Raw genomic sequence first — 24,023 nt, forward strand, 5'->3', positions numbered from 1 at the left:
TGTGTCTCTCACAATGGTAAGCAGACCATTCCATAAAAATGGAGCTCTATAGGAGAAAGCCCTGCCACCAAGAAAGCCCTGTTCCACAGGTGCATGTTCATTAATTGTTTATGGTGCATTGAACAAGCATGGGAAACTGTATTTAAACCTTAATGAAGATCTGTGAAGTTTTTGGGATTTTTACAAATTATCTTTGAAAGACAGGGTCCTGAAAAAGGGACGTTTCTTTTTTTGCTGAGTTTACATGATGTATTGTTACACCATGTAGGAGCAGTTTGGACCTACTCAGTACTGTTACACCGTGTAGGAGCAGTTTGGACCTACTCAGTACTGTTACACCGTGTAGGAGCAGTTTGGACCTACTCAGTACTGTTACACCGTGTAGGAGCAGTTTGGACCTACTCAGTACTGTTACACCGTGTAGGAGCAGTTTGGACCTACTCAGTAATGTTACACCGTGTAGGAGCAGTTTGGACCTACTCAGTACTGTTACACCGTGTAGGAGCAGTTTGGACCTACTCAGTACTGTTACACCGTGTAGGAGCAGTTTGGACCTACTCAGTACTGACCGAGCTGCCTTATTGGGATATTATCTGTTTGTTTGATGTATGGTAGGATGTCTTAAATTCTCACTCATTAGAGATATTCACTAATCAACACATGCTTCTCTATTATATAATGAAATAAAGAAATAAAAATCTACTTTGTGGCTCAGTCGGTAGAGCATGGCGCTTGCAACGCCAAGCGTCGTGGGTTCGATTCCCGCTGGGGCCACCCATATGTAAAAGTAGTGGCCCCAGCCGACTTGTAAGTCGCTTTGGACAAAAGCGTCTGCTAAATGGGATATATTATTATATTATTATATTACTTTTGTCTCAAAATAAAATAAACATTTCCCTTGACTGTTACCCTCCCACCCAGCAGATGGCGATGTGCCTTTTTTCAGGCATTGCTGCCAGTGTGACGTATAATCTAATGGACGGGACGCTTCTACAACATCGGCGAGTTATCCACCTCTGTAGCTTTTAGCCAACATAGCCGAAAACATTGCAGCTCTTTAAACGTTTTCGGGGTATATTAGCCAGGGTGTTTTAAACACACTTATCGTATCTACTAGTTAGATACCCACTTCAATTTTATATTTACGTTGTTGTTAGCTAACTGGCTGAGTAAATTAGCAGTAGTGCTTGTCTAGTCACAAATGCTAACTAGCTATCTAGCTAACATCCCAACCATGAGCTCACGAAACGACTCCCCCACTTCTAAAGAGGGGGTCTGCTGGACGGAGAAAGAAACTCTGGGGCTGAACATTGTCGTGAAAGAGGAGAATGGAGAAGAGGATGTCACAGTAAAACAAGAAACAGAGGATGAGGTTGTTACAGTGAAAGAAGAAGAGAAAGGCGTTAAATTGAAAGAAGGTGAAGACGCGTTCAGCGTGAAAGAGGAGGATGTTACAGTAAAAGAAGAAGAGGAGGATGCAGGGGAGGAGGGGGAGATGACTGTCACAGTGAAAGAAGAGGAAGAGAAAGAAGGGGAGGAGGGGGAGATGACTGTCACATTGAAGGAAGAGGGGGAGGAGGAGGAGGGGGAGATGACTGTCACAGTGAAAGAAGAGGAAGACGTTTTTGAAATGAAGGAAGTGGAGGAGATTACTGTCACATTGGAAGAAGAAGAAGAAGAAGAAGAGACAGGAGATCTGATTAACAACAGTGAGTAATATCTTAAAAACACAGGGGTACAAACTCTGCAGTTATTGAACCGATGTGTGGTTTTAAAGGGGCGTTTACTGAAGTTCTACACTCTAATAGTTCTGTACTGTAGGAATCGTTAAAGCTACAAGGAGACGGGGGCGGCCAACAGAACGTTAATGGATCAAATGCTTCCTGTTAGATTTTTCACAACATTTGTAAACATCTGAATATCTCTTTCTGTAGAGCTTTGCTTGACATCACATTAAGTCAAATCAACTCATGTCTGACTTCAAATAATGAAGAGGACAGAATCAAGACAATGAAGGATAATTTTGATCTGGATGAAATGTATAAAAAAAAACAATTACCAGAGAGGTTATTTAAAATCCTTAATAGTATTTTGACCCACCCGTGGATCAATCTTTCAGAAACCATTGATTTCAAAGCTAAGCAACATATACAACATACTATGCACAAGGACTTCTTTTAGTCCCCTACCGACCCCCCGAGGAGCCTCCACTGGAAAGACACATCTGTTGGGTTGGTGACATGTGGTAGAGTGTGGAAAGAGGCTGTTGAGTGCAGTCCATTTTATGTACTTAGACCTGCCAGGTGGGGGTTATTGCTATAGGACAATATAAATCATTATGGACTTAGACCTGCCAGGTGGGGGTTATTGCTATATGATATGAGAATATAAATCATTATGGACTTAGACCTGCCAGGTGGAGGTTATTGCTATAGGACAATATTAATCATTATGGACTTAGACCTGCCAGGTGGGGGTTATTGCTATATGACAATATAAATCATTATGGACTTAGACCTGCCAGGTGGGGGTTATTGCTATATGACAATATAAATCATTATGGCCTTAGACCTACCAGGTGGGGGTTATTGCTATATGACAATATAAATCATTATGGCCTTAGACCTGCCAGGTGGAGGTTATTGCTATATGACAATATAAATCATTATGGCCTTAGACCTACCAGGTGGGGGTTATTGCTATATGACAATATAAATCATTATGGCCTTAGACCTACCAGGTGGGGGTTATTGCTATATGACAATATAAATCATTATGGCCTTAGACCTACCAGGTGGGGGTTATTGCTATATGACAATATAAATCATTATGGCCTTAGACCTACCAGGTGGAGGTTATTGCTATATGATATGAGAATATAAATCATTATGGCCTTAGACCTGCCAGGTGGGGGTTATTGCTATATGACAATATAAATCATTATGGACTTAGACCTGCCAGGTAGGGGTTATTGCTATATGACAATATAAATCATTATGGCCTTAGACCTACCAGGTGGGGGTTATTGCTATATGACAATATAAATCATTATGGCCTTAGACCTGCCAGGTGGAGGTTATTGCTATATGACAATATAAATCATTATGGCCTTAGACCTACCAGGTGGGGGTTATTGCTATATGACAATATAAATCATTATGGCCTTAGACCTACCAGGTGGGGGTTATTGCTATATGACAATATAAATCATTATGGCCTTAGACCTACCAGGTGGGGGTTATTGCTATATGACAATATAAATCATTATGGCCTTAGACCTACCAGGTGGGGGTTATTGCTATATGACAATATAAATCATTATGGACTTAGACCTGCCAGGTGGGGGTTATTGCTATATGACAATATAAATCATTATGGCCTTAGACCTACCAGGTGGGGGTTATTGCTATATGACAATATAAATCATTATGGCCTTAGACCTGCCAGGTGGGGGTTATTGCTATATGACAATATAAATCATTATGGACTTAGACCTGCCAGGTGGGGGTTATTGCTATATGACAATATAAATCATTATGGCCTTAGACCTACCAGGTGGGGGTTATTGCTATATGATATGAGAATATAAATCATTATGGCCTTAGACCTACCAGGTGGAGGTTATTGCTATATGACAATATAAATCATTATGGCCTTAGACCTACCAGGTGGGGGTTATTGCTATATGACAATATAAATCATTATGGCCTTAGACCTACCAGGTGGGGTTATTGCTATATGATATGAGAATATAAATCATTATGGACTTAGACCTGCCAGGTGGGGGTTATTGCTATATGATATGAGAATATAAATCATTATGGACTTAGACCTACCAGGTGGGGGTTATTGCTATATGACAATATAAATCATAAAGGTGAAGTGAAGTCACTCATGACAAATAAAGGGATTTTCTGTTTCCATTCAATGTTATACACAATAAGCAGTTATATATTAATTCTATATACTTCAAATCAATTCTATTCAACATTCTATATACTTCAAATCAATTCTATTCAACATTCTATTCAATAACAACAACCAAAATATCTACTAAAATGTTCTTTCTGATATCTAAATGTCTCTAACCAGTCGTTTAGTTCTATTTCTGAGGTTAAGAGACAAAAACACTGGTTGTTCATTCTATTGTTTCTGGCCAATCACACTGCCTGTTCATTCTATAGTTTCTAGCCAATCACACTGGTTGTTCATTCTATAGTTTCTAGCCAATCACACTGCCTGTTCATTCTATAGTTTCTAGCCAATCACACCGCCTGTTCATTCTATAGTTTCTAGCCAATCACACTGGTTGTTCATTCTATAGTTTCTGGCCAATCACACTGCCTGTTCATTCTATAGTTTCTAGCCAATCACACTGTTTGTTCATTCTATAGTTTCTAGCCAATCACACTGGTTGTTCATTCTATAGTTTCTAGCCAATCACACCGGTTGTTCATTCTATAGTTTCTAGCCAATCACACTGGTTGTTCATTCAAAACATAAATGCTTGCTATGCAGGCTGGCGAACATTCTTCTCCTTTGCTAGCTAGCCAACGAGAGCTAATAGTCACATCAACCTCTGCAGCTGGAATGAAACTAAACAAACTAGATGTATTGTTTTAGACTGTTTTTCTATTGATATTCTTTGTGTAATATAATAATATATTCATTATCCTGCAAGATGCTTGATTTCACCAGGCTGGTTTAGAAAAGTTTGTCTCATCCGGTCACATCCATTCCCTATGGCAGGGCAGAGATCACGTTTCAAAATGTCAACGTTGTTGCTGTAGTGGCTTCAAACAACGTCCCAATATTCTAATTAGCCCCTTCTTTAGACGTTCACCAGGACGTTTCAACACGTCTCCGTGTGTCCAAGAAAATGTCTTAAGATATATTTTATTGGTTGAACAAAATCACATTATACTAAAAAGTTAGTTAGTCTCGCAGTTATTTTGTTGTTAAATGGTAAAGAAAGCAATGTATCCTGGTAAACACAGACCAGTTCCCAGTTGGTAATGATGGTAAACACAGACCAGTTCCCAGTTGGTAATGATGGTAAACACAGACCAGTTCCCAGTTGGTAATGATGGTAAACACAGACCAGTTCCCAGTTGGTAATGATGGTAAACACAGACCAGTTCCCAGTTGGTAATGATGGTAAACACAGACCAGTTCCCAGTTGGTAATGATGGTAAACACAGATCAGTTCCCAGTTGGTAATGATAATGATGGTAAACACAGACCAGTTGGTAATGATGGTAAACACAGACCAGTTCCCAGTTGGTAATGATGGTAAACACAGACCAGTTCCCAGTTGGTAATGATGGTAACACAGACCAATTCCCAGTTGGTAATGATGGTAAACACAGACCAATTCCCAGTTGATAATGATGGTAAACACAGACCAATTCCCAGTTGGTAATGATGGTGAACACAGACCAATTCCCAGTTGATAATGATGGTAACACAGACCGGTCCCAGTTGGTAATGATGGTAACACAGACCAATTCCCAGTTGATAATGATGGTAAACACAGACCAGTTCCCAGTTGATAATGATGGTAAACACAGACCAGTTCCCAGTTGGTAATGATGGTAAACACAGACCAGTTCCCAGTTGGTAATGATGGTAAACACAGACCAGTTCCCAGTTGGTAATGATGGTAAACACAGACCAGTTCCCAGTTGGTAATGATGGTAAACACAGATCAGTTCCCAGTTGGTAATGATAATGATGGTAAACACAGACCAGTTGGTAATGATGGTAAACACAGACCAGTTCCCAGTTGATAATGATGGTAAACACAGACCAGTTCCCAGTTGGTAATGATGGTAAACACAGACCGGTCCCAGTTCATATTGTAGGAGCGGCAGTTAGCCTAGTGGTTAGAGTGTTGGCCAGTAACCAGTAATATTAACTTAACCACCCTTGCCCCTTATGTACCATTCTAGCCCCATCTTCACCTGTATGTACCCATTCTAGCCCCATCTTAACCTGTATCTACCATTCTAGCCCCATCTTCACCTGTATGTACCATTCTTGCCCCATTCTAACTTAGCCCCTTATGTTCCATTCTAGTAGCAAACCAACAATTAGCCACTAGGTGTCGTTATAGTAATTTAAGAGATTACACGTAAATATATAAACATGTTCCGTACATTGCTGTTTAATAACGAGTCACCGAAATATGTTCTATACGTATATTTTCTTTTGCATACAAAATGTGTAACGGTTGGAGAGGCAACAGAGGGGATTGGTAAAGAATGTTGCTATTTGGCAAACCAAATGCTAGGCTGTAAGCATGGGGCAATAATGTCTCAATGAGTCTTTCTAATGGACAATAGTTTATGAATTGCCTGGCAGGGCTGTGGGACAGTGGATGTGTAGAAATAATTCAAATGGAACTGTTAACAGCCATTACCCGGGATTAACGTGAATAACTAACAGCTATCAACCAATCAGCGTTCAGGATCCAAATGTTGTGTTTCATAATGAGGGATCTAGTCTGGATTAAACCTCATAGGAAAACAGTTGTATAATGGAGTTTTCATTCAGGTCTCTCTGTTTAACTAAATACTTTGTTTGTCTTTGGCAGGAGAGAGACCAGACTCTCCATCTGACAGCAGAAAGAGTCCTTCAGGGGAACCAGACCCTGAGACGTCCAAGCCAGCGATGCGACACCACTGCTCCCAGTGTAATATGAGTTTTAAGTGGTTATGGAAGCTGAAAGAGCATGAAAGGAAACACACTGGAGAAAAGCCCTTCCAATGCTCCCAGTGTGGCAATAGATTCTCACGAGCACATGACCTAAAATCACATGAGAGGACACACACAGGGGAAAAACCACACAATTGTTCACAGTGTGGAAAGCTTTTTTCCCATTTAGGGAACCTGAACAAACATAAGCGAATACACTCTGGAGAAAAGCCTTACCCCTGTTCCCATTGTGGAAAGAATTTTAGGTCTTCAGATAACCTGAAAGCGCATGAGAGGACACACACAGGGGAAAAACCTTACCATTGCTCCCTTTGTGGAAAGGATTTTACCAAGTTAAGGAACCTAAAAGAGCATGAGAGGAAACACACAGGAGAAAAGCCTTACGAATGCTCCCAGTGTGGAAAGAGTTTTTCCCATATAGGGAACCTGAACAAACATAAGAGAGTACACTCTGGAGAGAAGCCTTACCCCTGTTCCCATTGTGGAAAGAATTTTAGGTCTTCTGATAACCTGAAAGCGCATGAAAGGACACACACAGGGGAAAACCTTACCATTGCGCCCTGTGTGGAAAGGATTTTACCAAGTTAGGGAACCTAAAAGAGCATGAGAGGAAACACACAGGAGAAAAGCCTTACCACTGCTCCCTGTGTGGAGATAGATTTTCAAGGTCACTATACCTTAAAACACACGAGAGGACACATACAGGAGAAAAGCCTTACCACTGCTCCAATTGTGGAAAGAGATTTTCAACATCATCGGACCTAAAAAAGCACCAGAGGACACACACAAGGGAGAAATCTTACCATTGCTCTCAATGTGGAAATAGTTTCTTACGATCACATGACCTAAAATCGCATGAGCTGACACACACAGGGGAAAAACCACATAGTTGCTCCCAGTGTGGAAAGTGTTTTTTGTATTTAGGGAACCTGAACAAACATAAGAAAATACACTCTGGAGAGAAGCCTTACCCCTGTTCCCATTGTGGAAAATTCTTTAGGTCAGTAGATAACATGAAGGAGCATGAGAGGACACACACAGGAGAGAAGCTTTACCATTGTGCCCTGTGTGGAAAGAGATATTCACGATCACATGACCTAAAATTACATAAAAGGAAACACGAAGGGGAAGAAAATGCAGTTAGAGAACCTCTTCCCATTGAGGAAATACATTGTCCCAGTCACATGACCTAAAATCACATCAAACCAAACTATATTTTATACAGCACCTTTCAGACATGGAATGCAACACAATGGGCTTGAAAAAACTGAAATATTTCCGATTCAACAAACATAAGATATTGTTTTTAACTAAACATTAACAATAAAAACGGCACAACTAAAAAGCACCCTGAGGAAAAGAAAAGCTAAAAATGTATTTTAAAATCTCTTTTAGAAATGTACACAGTTTCAGCCCCCCTCAGGTTCTCTGCCAGGCTAGTCCAGAGTCTGGGGGCATAGTAACTAAAGGCTGCCTCTCCATGCCTCTATACTATACTATTCCAGAGGCTGGCGGCATAGTAACTAAAGGCTGCCTCTCCATGCCTCTTGGCCCCCCTCAGGTTCTCTGCCAGGCTATTCCAGAGGCTGGCGGCATAGTAACTAAAGGCTGCCTCTCCATGCCTATTGGTCCCCCTCAGGTTCTCTGCCAGGCTATACTATACTATTCCAGAGGCTGGGGGCATAGTAACTAAAGGCTGCCTCTCCATGCCTCTTGGCCCCCCTCAGGTTCTCTGGCAGACTATACTATACTATTCCAGAGGCTGGCGGCATAGTAACTAAAGGCTGCCTCTCCATGCCTCTTGGCCCCCCTCAGGTTCTCTGGCAGACTATACTATACTATTCCAGAGGCTGGGGGCATAGTAACTAAAGGCTGCCTCTCCATGCCTCTTGGCCCCCCTCAGGTTCTCTGGCAGACTATACTATACTATTCCAGAGGCTGGCGGCATAGTAACTAAAGGCTGCCTCTCCATGCCTCTTGATCCCCCTCAGGTTCTCTAGCAGGCTAGTCCAGAGTCTGGGGGTATAGTAACTAAAGGCTGCCTCTCCATGCCTCTTGATCCCCCTCAGGTTCTCTAGCAGGCTAGTCCAGAGGCTGGGGGTATAGTAACTAAAGGCTGCCTCTCCATGCCTCTTGGTCCCCCTCAGGTTCTCTAGTCGGCTAGTCCAGAGGCTGGGGGCATAGTAACTAAAGGCTGCCTCTCCATGCCTCTTGGTCCCCCTCAGGTTCTCTGGCAGGCTAGTCCAGAGTCTGGGGGTATAGTAACTAAAGGCTGCCTCTCCATGCCTCCTGGTCCCCCTCAGGTTCTCTAGCAGGCTAGTCCAGAGGCTGGGGGCATAGTAACTAAAGGCTGCCTGTCCATGCCTCTTGATCCCCCTCAGGTTCTCTAGTCGGCTAGTCCAGAGTCTGGGGGCATAGTAACTAAAGGCTGCCTCTCCATGCCTCTTGATCCCCCTCAGGTTCTCTAGTCGGCTAGTCCAGAGTCTGGGGGTATAGTAACTAAAGGCTGCCTCTCCATGCCTCTTGATCCCCCTCAGGTTCTCTAGTCGGCTAGTCCAGAGTCTGGGGGCATAGTAACTAAAGGCTGCCTCTCCATGCCTCTTGATCCCCCTCAGGTTCTCTAGTCGGCTAGTCCAGAGGCTGGGGGCATAGTAACTAAAGGCTGCCTCTCCATGCCTCTTGGTCCCCCTCAGGTTCTCTAGTCGGCTAGTCCAGAGGCTGGGGGCATAGTAACTAAAGGCTGCCTCTCCATGCCTCTTGATCCCCCTCAGGTTCTCTAGCAGGCTAGTCCAGAGTCTGGGGGTATAGTAACTAAAGGCTGCCTCTCCATGCCTCTTGGTCCCCCTCAGGTTCTCTAGCAGGCTATTCCAGAGGCTGAGGGAATAGTAACTAAAGGCTGCCTCTCCATGCCTCTTGGTCCCCCTCAGGTTCTCTAGCAGGCTAGTCCAGAGGCTGGGGGCATAGTAACTAAAGGCTGCCTCTCCATGCCTCTTGATCCCCCTCAGGTTCTCTAGCAGGCTAGTCCAGAGGCTGGGGGTATAGTAACTAAAGGCTGCCTCTCCATGCCTCTTGGTCCCCCTCAGGTTCTCTAGTCGGCTAGTCCAGAGGCTGGGGGCATAGTAACTAAAGGCTGCCTCTCCATGCCTCTTGGTCCCCCTCAGGTTCTCTGGCAGGCTAGTCCAGAGTCTGGGGGTATAGTAACTAAAGGCTGCCTCTCCATGCCTCCTGGTCCCCCTCAGGTTCTCTAGCAGGCTAGTCCAGAGGCTGGGGGCATAGTAACTAAAGGCTGCCTGTCCATGCCTCTTGATCCCCCTCAGGTTCTCTAGTCGGCTAGTCCAGAGTCTGGGGGCATAGTAACTAAAGGCTGCCTCTCCATGCCTCTTGATCCCCCTCAGGTTCTCTAGTCGGCTAGTCCAGAGTCTGGGGGTATAGTAACTAAAGGCTGCCTCTCCATGCCTCTTGATCCCCCTCAGGTTCTCTAGTCGGCTAGTCCAGAGTCTGGGGGCATAGTAACTAAAGGCTGCCTCTCCATGCCTCTTGATCCCCCTCAGGTTCTCTAGTCGGCTAGTCCAGAGGCTGGGGGCATAGTAACTAAAGGCTGCCTCTCCATGCCTCTTGATCCCCCTCAGGTTCTCTAGTCGGCTAGTCCAGAGGCTGGGGGCATAGTAACTAAAGGCTGCCTCTCCATGCCTCTTGATCCCCCTCAGGTTCTCTAGCAGGCTAGTCCAGAGTCTGGGGGTATAGTAACTAAAGGCTGCCTCTCCATGCCTCTTGGTCCCCCTCAGGTTCTCTAGCAGGCTATTCCAGAGGCTGGGGGCATAGTAACTAAAGGCTGCCTCTCCATGCCTCTTGATCCCCCTCAGGTTCTCTGCCAGGCTAGTCCAGAGTCTGGGGGTATAGTAACTAAAGGCTGCCTCTCCATGGCTCTTGGTCCCCCTCAGGTTCTCTAGCAGGCTAGTCCAGAGTCTGGGGGTATAGTAACTAAAGGCTGCCTCTCCATGCCTCTTGGTCCCCCTCAGGTTCTCTAGCAGGCTAGTCCAGAGTCTGGGGGTATAGTAACTAAAGGCTGCCTGTCCATGCCTCTTGGTCCCCCTCAGGTTCTCTAGCAGGCTAGTCCAGAGTCTGGGGGTATAGTAACTAAAGGCTGCCTCTCCATGCCTCTTGGTCCCCCTCTGGTTCTCTGCCAGGCTACTCCAGAGGCTGGGGGCATAGTAACTAAAGGCTGCCTGTCTCTTCAGACAGGAACTGCTTTTTTATTATTGATGAATATTGAATGACCTCTGGAGGTACATTTAAAGGTATCCCAAACAATAAGGGGATTTGCTGAACCTATATTGTACAGGAAATATTCAGTTATAATGATTTTGTCTTAGTTAAGAATAAATTGTCATCCAGTAAATATTGGTATTGGATTAAAATGTCCAAAATATAAATTTTAATAAACAATAAATTGTATTCCGGTAAACTTTGATTAAAATGTCCAATATCCCTGTCCACGTGGAAATTCTATAAGAATTATGTGAAGGCCAATTCGACGACGGGCTGATCACATTCTTTTAGGTGGTTTTTAATCTCTAAATATCCATTATTTCTAATGAGTCCATGATATTTTTGATAATTAATATCATCACACCTTTTGAGTTCCGTGACAGAACATTATTTCACCCCATTTCCTTTTTCAACGCAACTTCATGTCAGGATGTAGATGGAGTTTCCTGTAAATAGTAGATGATTTATTCCTTTTCTTTCAGCCACATAAAGACTGATCTTTTCCTATAATCTCTTCAACCGTTACAATTCTAACTGGCTATACTTATTGTAGCCCTTACTGTAACTTGATATTATTCTCAGTCTAAATGGACCATAATTAGTGCTTGTTAAGTTACTGCCATAAGAGGTATTATGACAGTCAAAAAATAGAGATTTCAAATGTCTGATGTTTAGAATTCAAGAAACGGGTTCTAACAACATTTGTTTGGTTCTGTTTGCCTGTGAGCCAATGCCACAGATGTTAGAACATGTAGTTAAGATATGACGTGTGTAGTAGATCTGTGTAGGTCGATGTGGATGTGATTTAGTGAGTGTGTGTACGATGTCTGGATTAGAGTAAGACTGTAATGTGTGATGTCTAAATAAAGAATAACCCAGACAGTTTGCATGGTTGTGTGTGTGTGTGTGTGTGTGTGTGTGTGTGTGTGTGTGTCTGTGTGTGTGTGTGTGTGTGTGTGTGTGTGTGTGTCTGTGTCTGTGTCTGTGTCTGTGTCTGTGTGTGTGTGTGTGTGTGTGTGTGTGTAACATGGAGTGTAGCCTTAATATTCAGGATGATGATTGTAATCCGTATCGTATCAACATTATAGTTACAATAAACTTCATTTTCATAGAAAAACACATGCCAGCAATTCCATGGTAATTGACATTTCACATAATGATGAAAGAGTCCTTGCATTACTATAGAGACGGATTCACTACAGTACAAATGTATCCCGTACATTGTTGTTATTCCCCAACGGCCCTGTTCTGATATCTTCCCATTGCTTGTTATAAATATAGATAAACATGTAGACCAAGACAACGGCCCTGTTCTGATGTCTTCCTGCTTGTTGTAAACATAGATAAACATGCAGACCAAGACAACGGCCCTGTTCTGATGTCTTCCCATTGCTTGTTGTAAATATAAATCAACATGTAGATAAAGGCACAAAAGATAGACAAACAAAAATCATATTGAATTACAGAGAAGTTCTCAACAATAGAGAGAGACAGATGGAGAGAGGGAGAGAAGAGAAGCTATTGGGGAATCCTCCATAAGCTACTGGGGAATGATCCACGAGCTACTGGGGAATCATCCACAAGCCAAGAGTGTGCAAAGGGTGGCAACTTTGAAGAATCTCAAATATAAAATATATTTAGATTTGTATTAAGACTTTTTTTGGTTACTAAACTCAGCAAAAAAAGAAATGTCCCTTTTTCAGGACCCTGTCTTTCAAAGATCATTTGTAAAAAAATCCAAATAACTTCACAGATCTTCACTGTAAAGGGTTTAAACACTGTTTCCCATGCTTGTTCAATGAACCAAAAACAATTAATGAACATGCACCTTTGTTTTTGAAGTGTTCAGAACAAGGTTAAAAGAAAGCTTGTTGGACACTAAGAACGCTTTGTTGTAGAGCATTTAACACAAAATCCGAGGAGGGGCCCAGCTGAGTATAAGACTGTATCATCTGCATATAAATGGATGAGAGAGTCTCCTACTGCCTGAGCTATGTTGTTGATGTAAGTTGAGAAGAGTGTGGGGGTTAGGATTGAGCCTTGGGGTACTCCCTTGATGACAGGCAGTGGCTGAGACAGCAGATTTTCTGACATTATACACTGCACTCTTTGAGAGAGGTAGTTAGCAAACCAGACCAAAGACCCCTCAGAGACACCAATACTCCTTAGTAGAATGGAATGGTCTATCGTGTCAAAAGTTTTGGCCAAGTCAATAAAAATAGCAGCACAACATTGCTTAGAATCAAGTGCAATGGTGACCTCATTTAGAACCTTTAAGGTTGTAGTGACACATCCATAACCTGAGAGGAAACCAGATTCCATACCAGAGAGTAACTATAGACATCAAGAAAGACAGTCAGTTGATTATTGACAAGTTGTTCCAACACTTTTGACAAACAGGGAAAATTAAAAATAGGCCTGTAAACAGTTAGGATGAGCTTGATCTCCCCTTTAAATAAAGGACCCACCGTAGCTGCCTTCCAGTCAATGGGAACCTCCCCAGAGAGGAGAGAGAGGTTTAAAAGGTTAGAGATAGGCTTGGTGATGATAGGGGCAGCAACGTTAAGAAAAAAGGGTCTAAACCATCTGACACGGATGTTTTTTTGGGGGTCGAGTTTCCTTTAGCACCTCGAACTCAGTGCCTTAGCTCTATGTGAATCAGCGTTAAACGACTTCAACTTACAAGCGCCTGGGAGATGAACACATAGCTCTGAGGAAACCCTCAACATATACAGTCCAACAGGTTTAAAAAGAGGAAGACACATTTCCTTATTTGGAATTATATGTAATGACATTGTTTGCAAGAAAAAAAACGATGTGGTGAATCTTTTTAGAAACTGCGTTAGCCACTCCAGTCAGCAGATGGCGAAGTCTTTCAGGTGATGCTTCTCACGTGACGTATAATGTAGTGGACACACGGGTTTCCACTAGTTACCACAGCCACAATGTCACAATTGGCTATATCGAAAGATTAATGAAAACAAACATTTCTTTTTGGTCTTAATTTAGGGTTCGGCATAAGGTTAGCAATGTGGTTAGAGTTAAGGTTGAAATCTAATTTTAAGAAGATAAATTGTGGGAATGGGTGGGATTTATGACTGTGGTAACTAGTGACGACCGACTGTGTTGGACGCGTCTTCAACAACACCGCTAAACCATCTCTGTAGCTTGTTAGCCAACATGAAATACAAACATTGAAGCTCTGTAGGCCATTTTTGTGTAGCCACACGAATCTCGGTGATTTAAACACAGTTCTTTTAACGTATCTACTAGTTCAATTAAACGTGATTTGCTTGCTAAATTTGCACATGTGTTACCGGGCCTAGCACTAGGCTAGTCGCTAATGCTAAGTAGCTAGGTAGCTAACATCCCTGACAATGAGCTCACAAAGCTACTCTCCTGCTGCTAATGAAGAGGAGGTCTGCTGGACGGAGAAAGCAGCTATGGGGATGAACATTGTCATTAAAGAAGAAGAGGAGGATATTACAGTGATAGGAACGGAAGAAGCTTGTCGAATTAAAACAGAGGCAGAGGAGGAAGGGATAGAGGCTGTCACGGTGGAAGAGGAGGTAGAAGCTTTCAGAATAAAAAAGGAGATGGCTTCCTCTATCACATTGAAAGAAGAGCCTTTTGGAGTGAAGGAGGAGTCAATAACATTGAAAGAAGAGAAACCTTTTGGGGTGAAAGAAGAGGAGACAGAAGATCCGGTTAACACTGGTGAGTATTGTCTTAAAAAATATACATATGTATATATATATGTGTCGGTACACTGAAAAGAGCTTAACCAGTAAAAAAACATTGATTTAAAGCATCAACTCCAATTTAATCCTGCCATTATAACATTCAATACACCCCATATGCATATCTGGTGTGCAATCTTAAAGTAGCAAAAAAAAAAAATTAAGATTTTGATCACAGCTTATTAAGACATGTTGTTGTTGTTGTTGTTGTTGTTGTTGTTGTCATTATTGGGCATATTCTAATGACCTCGTATAAAAATACTACTTTTTAAAAGTATATTTATTTATTTTCCTTTAGTTTGTATTCAGAGTTCGCTCATCTATTGCTCTCCGACGGAAGGTCCTAGGATGATAAGTGACATGTTTGGAGTCAGAGGAGAGAGCAAGCTGCCCCCTTTGTTTTTACCTCTTGTCAAACTCTCTTCCCTTTTACAGATCCACAAACGAGGCAATATGCCGTTTCCTGGCCCTCCCAGGGCTCTACAGTGAATGAGGACATCAGAAAGACACAGGAAGAATCTAATGTGACACCTGTGAGTCCCAGACAGTTTGGTGGTGATGACGATGCTATTCACTGCGACAAAGAATGGGACGTGAAAGACAAGGATTGGTTTCCTAGCAACAGGCTGAAGGCGGAGTCGGCTCCAGAGAGCCACACCCCAGAGCAGAGGGGGAGTGGTGTGAGTACATCCCAGCCACAAAGTGTTTCTGGTTCTCAACATTCCTTCCTTAATTCCTGGACCTCCTCCTATAAATGCATTGGAGGAGAACATTTGAGGTTCATCCAAATACTGATGTGTGAATGTTTTTTGGCAAATACAGGTGATTCTGATTGGACTTTCTCCTCCACAACATGTATAGCAGGAGGTCCAGAGAACGAGAGGAATCAAGGAGGGTGTGTTTCTGATCTGATATTTCTCCTCTTGGACTTTCTCCTCCACAACATGTATAGCAGGAGGTCCAGAGAATGAGAGGAATCAAGGTAGGAGAGTGTTTCCCACCCTAAATTGATTGTTTATTTTTGTGGTTTCCAGGACATGTCTTTCCCTCTCCCAGAGTCCCCAGGTCGTGCCTCTCCCACTGTTGCCTTACTGTGGGGTCTGAAGAGGGTGTCTGTGCAGCTGGTCGACTGCAGGAAAACACCGGGTCTGCGTGGAACTGTGAGAGGAGAAGAAGAGGGAGATTCAGATTCAAGTAAGAACAGTGGTGTGTGGATGAGACTGTTGTATAGCAAGCAGCTCATTAGTTCTGTGGTCAGTGTATTCACTGTTGTATAGCAGCTCATTAGTTCTGTGGTCAGTGTATTCACTGTTGTATAGCAGCTCATTAGTTCTGTGGTCAGTGTATTCACTGTTGTATAGCAGCTCATGAGTTCTGTGGTCAGTGTATTCACTGTTGTATAGCAGCTCATTAGTTCTGAAACTACTCGAGTTGCTTTTTGCTAAAGTAATTGTGCACTGAATGGTTTTAGTCAGGTGTTTCACCTGTACTGGCTTGTCATCTCGCTAGTCAGAAAGCGTTTCTCCCGTGCTGGCTTGTCATCTCGCTAGTCAGAAAGCGTTTCTCCCGTGCTGGCTTGTCATCTTGCTAGTCAGAAAGCGTTTCTCCCGTAATGGCTTGTCATCTCGCTAGTCAGAAGGTGTTTCACCTGTGCTGGCTTGTCATCTCGCTAGTCAGAAAGCGTTTCTCCCGTGCTGGCTTGTCATCTTGCTAGTCAGAAAGTGTTTCTCCCGTAATGGCTTGTCATCTCTCGTCAGAAGGTGTTTCACCTGTGCGGCCCCAGGTGATATTTAAGACCTGCTGGGCTGTTCATCAGTTGGCATGAGAGATGTTGAGAGAGTAATGACTTGTTGGTTCTCCCTGTTTAAGTTGTGAACACAAGCCTTTTATCCACTGTCTTCCCTGTTTCCTAGAGCTCTGCTTTCTGTTGACTCCCTGTCTTAAGTTGGTGTGGGCTTGTCTTTTCGTTTGGCTTCCTTAGTGGGCATCCATGGTGGGAATCGTTTAGGGCACATTTCCTAGTTGCATGTCAACTTTAAAGGATGTCTTTCAGAACCTCTTCTACAGCCCCACCTGTTTGGTTTTGGTTGTCCCAGGGAGTTTCTTTGTTAGTTCCCTTGTTTGTTTCTACAGCCCCACCTGTTTGGTTTTGGTTGTCCCAGGGAGTTTCTTTGTTAGTTCCCTTGTTTGTTTCTACAGCCCCACCTGTTTGGTTTTGGTTGTCCCAGGGAGTTTCTTTGTTAGTCCCCTTGTTTGTTTCTACAGCTCCACCTGTTTGGTTTTGGTTGTCCCAGGGAGTTTCTTTGTTAGTTCCCTTGTTTGTTTCTACAGCCCCACCTGTTTGGTTTTGGTTGTCCCAGGGAGTTTCTTTGTTAGTTCCCTTGTTTGTTTCTACAGCCCCACCTGTTTGGTTTTGGTTGTCCCAGGGAGTTTCTTTGTTAGTTCCCTTGTTTGTTTCTACAGCCCCACCTGTTTGGTTTTGGTTGTCCCAGGGAGTTTCTTTGTTAGTTCCCTTGTTTGTTTCTACAGCCCCACCTGTTTGGTTTTGGTTGTCCCAGGGAGTTTTCTTTGTTAGTTCCCTTGTTTGTTTCTACAGCCCCACCTGTTTGGTTTTGGTTGTCCCAGGTAGTTTCTTTGTTAGTTCCCTTGTTTGTTTCTACAGCCCCACCTGTTTGGTTTTGGTTGTCCCAGGGAGTTTCTTTGTTAGTTCCCTTGTTTGTTTCTACAGCCCCACCTGTTTGGTTTTGGTTGTCCCAGGGAGTTTCTTTGTTAGTTCCCTTGTTTGTTTCTACAGCCCCACCTGTTTGGTTTTGGTTGTCCCAGGGAGTTTCTTTGTTAGTTCCCTTGTTTGTGAGAGATATTTTCAGTTTGTCTTGTGGGAAGGTAACAATGTGGATAAGAATTAATAAAAAAATTATAATTATTAACAGAAATACTGATTTTAAATCAGGGAACTTTAAAATAGGAATTAGGATAATTAATGTAGCAGGTCAGTAGAATTAGGTTAAGGTTAGGATAATTAACGTGGCAGGTCAGTAGAATTAGGTTAAGGTTAGGATAATTAATGTAGCAGGTTAGTAGAATTAGGTTAAGGTTAGGATAATTAATGTAGCAGGTCAGTAGAATTAGGTTAAGGTTAGGATAATTAACGTGGCAGGTTAGTAGAATTAGGTTAAGGTTAGGATAATTAATGTAGCAGGTCAGTAGAATTAGGTTAAGGTTAGGATAATTAATGTAGCAGGTTAGTAGAATTAGGTTAAGGTTAGGATAATTAACGTGGTTGGTTAGTAGAATTAGGTTAGGATAATTAACGTGGTTGGTTAGTAGAATTAGGTTAGGATAATTAACATGGCAGGTTAATAGAATTGGGTTAAGGTTAGGATAATTAACGTGGTTGGTTAGTAGAATTAGGTTAGGATAATTAACGTGGTTGGTTAGTAGAATTAGGTTAGGATAATTAACGTGGTAGGTTAGTAGAATTAGGTTTTAGAATTAGGGTTAGCTAAAATTCTAAAACTGTCTCGGACAAAGCTAAAAGTTAAAAAAAAAACATAAAAAAAAAACAATGTCTATTTACCACCACAGACTGATGCTGGAACTAAGACTGCACTCAACGAACTGTATGAGGTCATAAGAAAACAGGAGAAAGCTCATCCAGAAGTGGTGCTCCTAGTGGCCGGGGAGGGAACTGCAGGGAAACTTAAATTAGTTTCACCTAATTTCTACCAGCATGCTAAATATGCAACCAGAGGAAAACAAACTCTAGACCACCTTTACTCCACACAGAATGCACGGGGACTGGTGGTGTAGTTGAGCGAGATGCCTACCTCTACCAAAAGACAGTGAATGTCCCTGCTGTTGACAATGGGACCAGTTTATTCTGATAATGGAGGAGGTAGAACATCACACTGACGACGGGTCCTCGCCCTGGAGTGGATGTTGAGGGGAGAACATCTAGGTTGAGGCCAACTACGGGTCCTCACCCTGGAGTGGATGCTGAGGGGAGAACATCTAGGTCAAGGCCAACGATGGGTCCTCACCCTGGAGTGGATGTTGAGGGGAGAACATCTAGGTTGAGGCCAACTACGGGTCCTCACCCTGGAGTGGATGTTGAGGGGAGAACATCTAGGTCAAGGCCAACGACGGGTCCTCACCCTGGAGTGGATGTTGAGGGGAGAACATCTAGGTCAAGGCCAACAACGGGTCCTCACCCTGGAGTGGATGTTGAGGGGAGAACATCTAGGTCAAGGCCAACGACGGGTCCTCACCCTGGAGTGGATGTTGAGGGGAGAACATCTAGGTCAAGGCCAACGACGGGTCCTCACCCTGGAGTGGATGTTGAGGGGAGAACATCTAGGTCAAGGCCAACGACGGGTCCTCACCCTGGAGTGGATGCTGAGGGGAGAACATCTAGGTCAAGGCCAACGACGGGTCCTCAACCTGGAGTGGATGTTGAGGGGAGAACATCTAGGTCAAGGCCAACGACGGGTCCTCACCCTGGAGTGGATGTTGAGGGGAGAACATCTAGGTCAAGGCCAACGACGTGGCAGCAGTTATATCTAACTACCCCGACCACAACAGCAGCAGCAGCCTCATTGGATTCCAGGAAGCTGAGGCTCATAGCGTCCTATACGAATAACATTTTCAATAAATAACATTGTAGTTAAATTGTCTTATTCACAATTTAATGTTATTATTAAACATAAAACAATTACAGTTACTAAGCAATTCACAGTGTCACTCAGCATTAGTTAGACCATGGACTCTGTGTATACAGTATTATTACCTCGTACCCCTACACATCAACTACCTCGTACCCCTACACATCAACTCAGTACTGGTACTCTGTGTATACAGCCATGTTATTACCTCTTACCCCTACACATCAACTACCTAGTACCCCTACACATCAACTACCTAGTACCCCTACACATCAACTCAGTACTGGTACTCTGTGTATACAGCCATGTTATTACCTCTTACCCCTACACATCAACTACCTAGTACCCCTACACATCAACTACCTAGTACCCCTACACATCAACTACCTCGTACCCCTACACATCAACTACCTCGTACCCCTACACATCAACTCAGTACTGGTACTCTGTGTATACAGCCATGTTATTACCTCTTACCCCTACACATCAACTCAGTACTGGTACCCCTGTGTATACAGCCATGTTATTACCTCTTACCCCTACACATCAACTCAGTACTGGTACTCTGTGTATACAGCCATGTTATTACCTCGTACCCCTACACATCAACTCAGTACTGGTACTCTGTGTATACAGCCATGTTATTACCTCGTACCCCTACACATCAACTCAGTACTGGTACTCTGTGTATACAGCCATGTTATTACCTCGTACCCCTACACATCAACTCAGTACTGGTACTCTGTGTATACAGCCATGTTATTACCTAGTACCCCTACACATCAACTCAGTACTGGTACTCTGTGTATACAGCCATGTTATTACCTAGTACCCCTACACATCAACTCAGTACTGGTACTCTGTGTATACAGCCATGTTATTACCTCGTACCCCTACACATCAACTACCTCGTACCCCTACACATCAACTATCTCGTACCCCTACACATCAACTACCCCGTACCCCTACACATCAACTACCTAGTACCCCTACACATCAACTACCTAGTACCCCTACACATCAACTCAGTACTGGTACTCTGTGTATACAGCCATGTTATTACCTCGTACTCCTACACATCAACTCAGTACTGGTACCCCTGTGTATACAGCCATGTTATCGTTACTCATTGTGTATTTATTATTATGCTCTAAATACTCAAACAATGTACCTAAAAACTGTCTGGGATCCAGACATACAGCCAGGTGTTATAAAGGACCCACAGGTGTTTGTGGGTCAACTTCCCCTTTAATTAAGCAGGATTCCGGAACAATAAATATTTGCAGAATCCGTGCAAAAAAACAAGTCCAGTATTTATGATCTAACTTCGTTTTTTAAAATCAAAAACAACAAACCGAGTAGCCAAGTGTTTCCAGCATTCAGAAAAGCTACACTGGACTTGCTTACCAAGACTACATTGAATCTTCCTGAGTGGCGTTGTTACAGTTTTGACTTAAATCGGATTGAAAATCTGTTGTAAGACTTTAAAATGGCTGTTTAGCAATGATCAACAACCAACTTGACAGACTTACCCAGAAAAACTCACAGATGTAATCGCTGTCAAAGGTGATTTTAACATGTATTGCCTCGGGGGGTTGGAAAACTTATGTAAATTTAGATATTTCTGTATTTCATTATCAATCCATGTGCAAAAATGTCTAAAAACATGTTTTCACTTTGTCATTATAGGGTATTGTGATGTCATTATGGGGTATTGTGATGTCACTATGGGGTATTGTGATGTCATTACGGGGTATTGTGATGTCATTACAGGGTACTGTGTGTGGATGAATTAGAATGTTTTATTTAATACATTTTGTATTCAGGCTGTAACACAACAACATGTGGAACAAGTCAAGGGGTTTGAATACTTTCTGAAGGCACCGGACCCAATGTCAGATGAACTCGTGAATCCATTTTGTCTGTCTCTGCCGTGCAGTATGAAGGAAGTTAGAGGTAGTTTCACAGGACAATACTAACTAGCATTACATTTACATTACATTTAAGTCATTTAGCAGACGCTCTTATCCAGAGCATCCGCTAGCCTTCCTGTAGACTGCTGTGCAGTATGAAGGAAGTTAGCATTGTCTAGTGAAACTACCTCTAACTAGCATCCACTAGCATACCTATAGACTGCCGTGCAGTATGAAGGAAGTTAGAGGTAGTTTCACAGGACAATGCTAACTATCATCTGCTAGCATACCTGTAGACTTTCAGTCATTGCGCTAACACGAGTTGCCAGAATCTCGCAATATCCGTTTAAAGCCACAATGTAAGATGTGTTTACCATCAAAGAGTGGGCCACCAACAAAACATTCATAACAATGGATCAAATGCAGCCTATGACATTGATGTAAATACTGTAGTCCTCCATTTCTATGATTATAGTGCTCTGCTATAAGACTTTTTAAAATGTAAGTATTGTTTGAAAACTGGCCTCAGGTTATTGAGGGATGTGGTTAGGATTCAACCTCATAGGAAGACAGTTGTTTCATGTGGAGGTTTCATTCAGGTCTCTCTGTTAAATACACATACTGTTTTTCTTTAGCAGGTGAAAGACCAGACTCAGAGGAACCAGAGCCAGAGACATCCAAACCAGTAAGACGACACCACTGCTCCCAGTGTGGAAAGAGTTTTACCCGGTTAGGGTCCTTGAAAAGGCATGAAGGAATACACGCAGGAGAGGAGACTTACCACTGCTCCCAGTGTGGAAAGAGTTTTACCAGGTTATTTAGCCTGAAACGACATGAGATGATACACACAGGAGAAAAGCCTTTCCACTGCTCCCAATGTGGAAAGAGTTTTACCCGGTTATGGCACCTGCAAATGGATGAGAGAAGGCACAGAGGAGAGAAGCCTTTCCGCTGCTCCGATTGTGGAAAGAGTTTTACCCAATTAGGGAGCCTGAAAGAACATGAGAGAATGCACACAGGAGAAAAGCCCTTCCACTGCTCACTTTGTGGAAAGCGTTTTACCCATTTAGGAAGCCTGAAAGGACATGAGAGCATGCACAGAGGAGAAAAGCCCTTCCACTGCTCACATTGTGGAAAGCGTTTTACCCGTTTGGGGCACCTGAAAGCACATGAGAGAATTCACACAGGAGAAAAGCCCTTCCACTGCTCCCTGTGTGGGAAGAGTTTTACTCAGTTAGGGGGCCTGACAAAACATATGATATTACACAAAGGAGAGAAGCATTTCCACTGCTCTCTGTGTGGAAAGAGTTTTATCCAGTTATGGGGCCTGAAAACACATGAGTGGACACACATAAAAGAGAAGCCTCACCCCTGTTCCCAGTGTGGAAAGAGTTTCACACAGTCAAGATACCTGAAAAAACATGAGTTGACACACTCCGCAGAGAAGCCTTGAAATAATCCACATTGCAGAGAAATATATATTGGAAAGATATTTAACTAGTTAAGGAACCTGAAAGACCACTAGGAGAAATGCCTTACCACTGCTCCCAGTGTGGAAAGAGATATTTAACAATAATACATCAGTTCATTAATGAATTAACACATACAGTGCTCCAACACTTGTCTCATTTTTGACTGACTGTTTATGCCACACGAAATCAAATTGTACAAAGTGAACTCAATGTTTTTTTAACATGAATTGGACATAGAGTGAGTATATCTGTTTCAATATAGAGTAGGTCAGTTGTAATGCTTTTTAAATAAATTATAACTTTTTAGAACTCTGTCTTTGTGTATTTTCTCTGTGTGTTAATCAAGTGCTATCTAGTTACATGTGATATATTTTCTCTTGTGTTTGTATTGTGTATGTGTGTGTGAAAAAAATAAACAAATGTACAGACTGAGAAAAACGTACGAATCTAATTCCAACAGTATTTATTCATACTGTACATGTTAATATTGAGAGGGTGTACTGCAAGGCAGGATCAATAAGGGCTAGCCATCTAACTTTGATAAAGAACCAGAAATAACTATGGATTTTCTGGTTCATTCAAAAATCTCAATTTAGATATGCGTTTTTCAGACCATGCCCATTTATAGCGTCCCTTTTCAAAATAATAAAAGGTAGCTGGCGAACTCTAACTCTCTGCAGTTGTTGTATATCACTCAGGTCTAAGTCTGCCTAGAGGAAAACAGGACAGGTCCTGGCGTTCCACCACCCTAGATGAGACAATAAATACCCCCACCCCCCGTTTCAGTCGCACATGCTCCTTAATATCGTCCTGTGCGACCTGGAATTTTAATTCAGGAGCACCAGTGCGCCTATAAAAAAATATCACCCAGATAAATGCTTTTTGTAATGATAAAGCTTCGCTGTGCTGTTGTTTTCTGAGTACAGATTCATTAGCGTCGTGCTAGCACCATTACTACAGCGAAAACTGCTAATTTCTAAACCAAACAGGATTTTTTACAATTCCTGTCACGTATTGGGGGGGCGCATTTTCCATTCATAAACCACGTCGCTTGCTGTTCTAAAACTCCTCGCGGGCTGTAAATAATTTTCTTTTACATGTTGGTTGTTCAGTCATGTTTGTTACCACATTAGCCAGGTAGATAACAACCTGTTAACTTTATTGGTACATTCAAACATTTGGGGGCACAGAAAGGTTGGAAACCGGAAAGCTTCTTCAGGAGATCATAGCAATGTATGACTGACAGATCTC

At 42.7% G+C, this 24,023-nt stretch overlaps 1 protein-coding gene and 1 pseudogene across 2 annotated transcripts; both read left to right on the forward strand.

Annotated features, from left to right (window-relative positions):
• Window positions 1-1,546: 1,546 nt before the first annotated feature.
• On the forward strand, window positions 1,547-7,910 carry LOC135529420 (zinc finger protein ZFP2-like; annotated as a pseudogene).
• A 6,213-nt stretch (window positions 7,911-14,123) lies between these two features.
• Window positions 14,124-23,073, forward strand: LOC135529423 (zinc finger protein 596-like). 2 transcript variants are annotated; one of them, XM_064958175.1, is made up of 4 exons: window positions 14,124-14,703; window positions 15,162-15,406; window positions 15,761-15,920; window positions 21,936-23,073. In XM_064958175.1, the coding sequence occupies exons 1-4, from the start codon at window positions 14,364-14,366 to the stop codon at window positions 22,751-22,753; spliced, it is 1,563 nt and encodes a 520-aa protein (XP_064814247.1). In that variant the 5' UTR covers window positions 14,124-14,363; the 3' UTR covers window positions 22,754-23,073. The 2 variants fall into 2 exon arrangements, with proteins under 2 accessions (XP_064814247.1, XP_064814248.1); XM_064958176.1 differs by lacking the exon at window positions 21,936-23,073 and having other exon boundaries at window positions 15,761-16,069.
• Window positions 23,074-24,023: the final 950 nt, after the last annotated feature.

The sequence above is a fragment of the Oncorhynchus masou genome, unplaced genomic scaffold (assembly GCF_036934945.1).
Source record: "Oncorhynchus masou masou isolate Uvic2021 unplaced genomic scaffold, UVic_Omas_1.1 unplaced_scaffold_1164, whole genome shotgun sequence".
Taxonomy (NCBI): Eukaryota; Metazoa; Chordata; class Actinopteri; order Salmoniformes; family Salmonidae; genus Oncorhynchus; species Oncorhynchus masou.

Bases quoted from the DNA above. Each gene is read 5' to 3' on its own strand.
- LOC135529423 (XM_064958175.1), top strand. From the start codon at position 14,364: ATGAGCTCACAAAGCTACTCTCCTGCTGCTAATGAAGAGGAGGTCTGC. The intron at 14,704-15,161 runs GTGAGTATTGTC...TCCCTTTTACAG, and splicing joins AGAAGATCCGGTTAACACTG to ATCCACAAACGAGGCAATAT. The intron at 15,921-21,935 runs GTAAGAACAGTG...GTTTTTCTTTAG, and splicing joins AGAGGGAGATTCAGATTCAA to CAGGTGAAAGACCAGACTCA.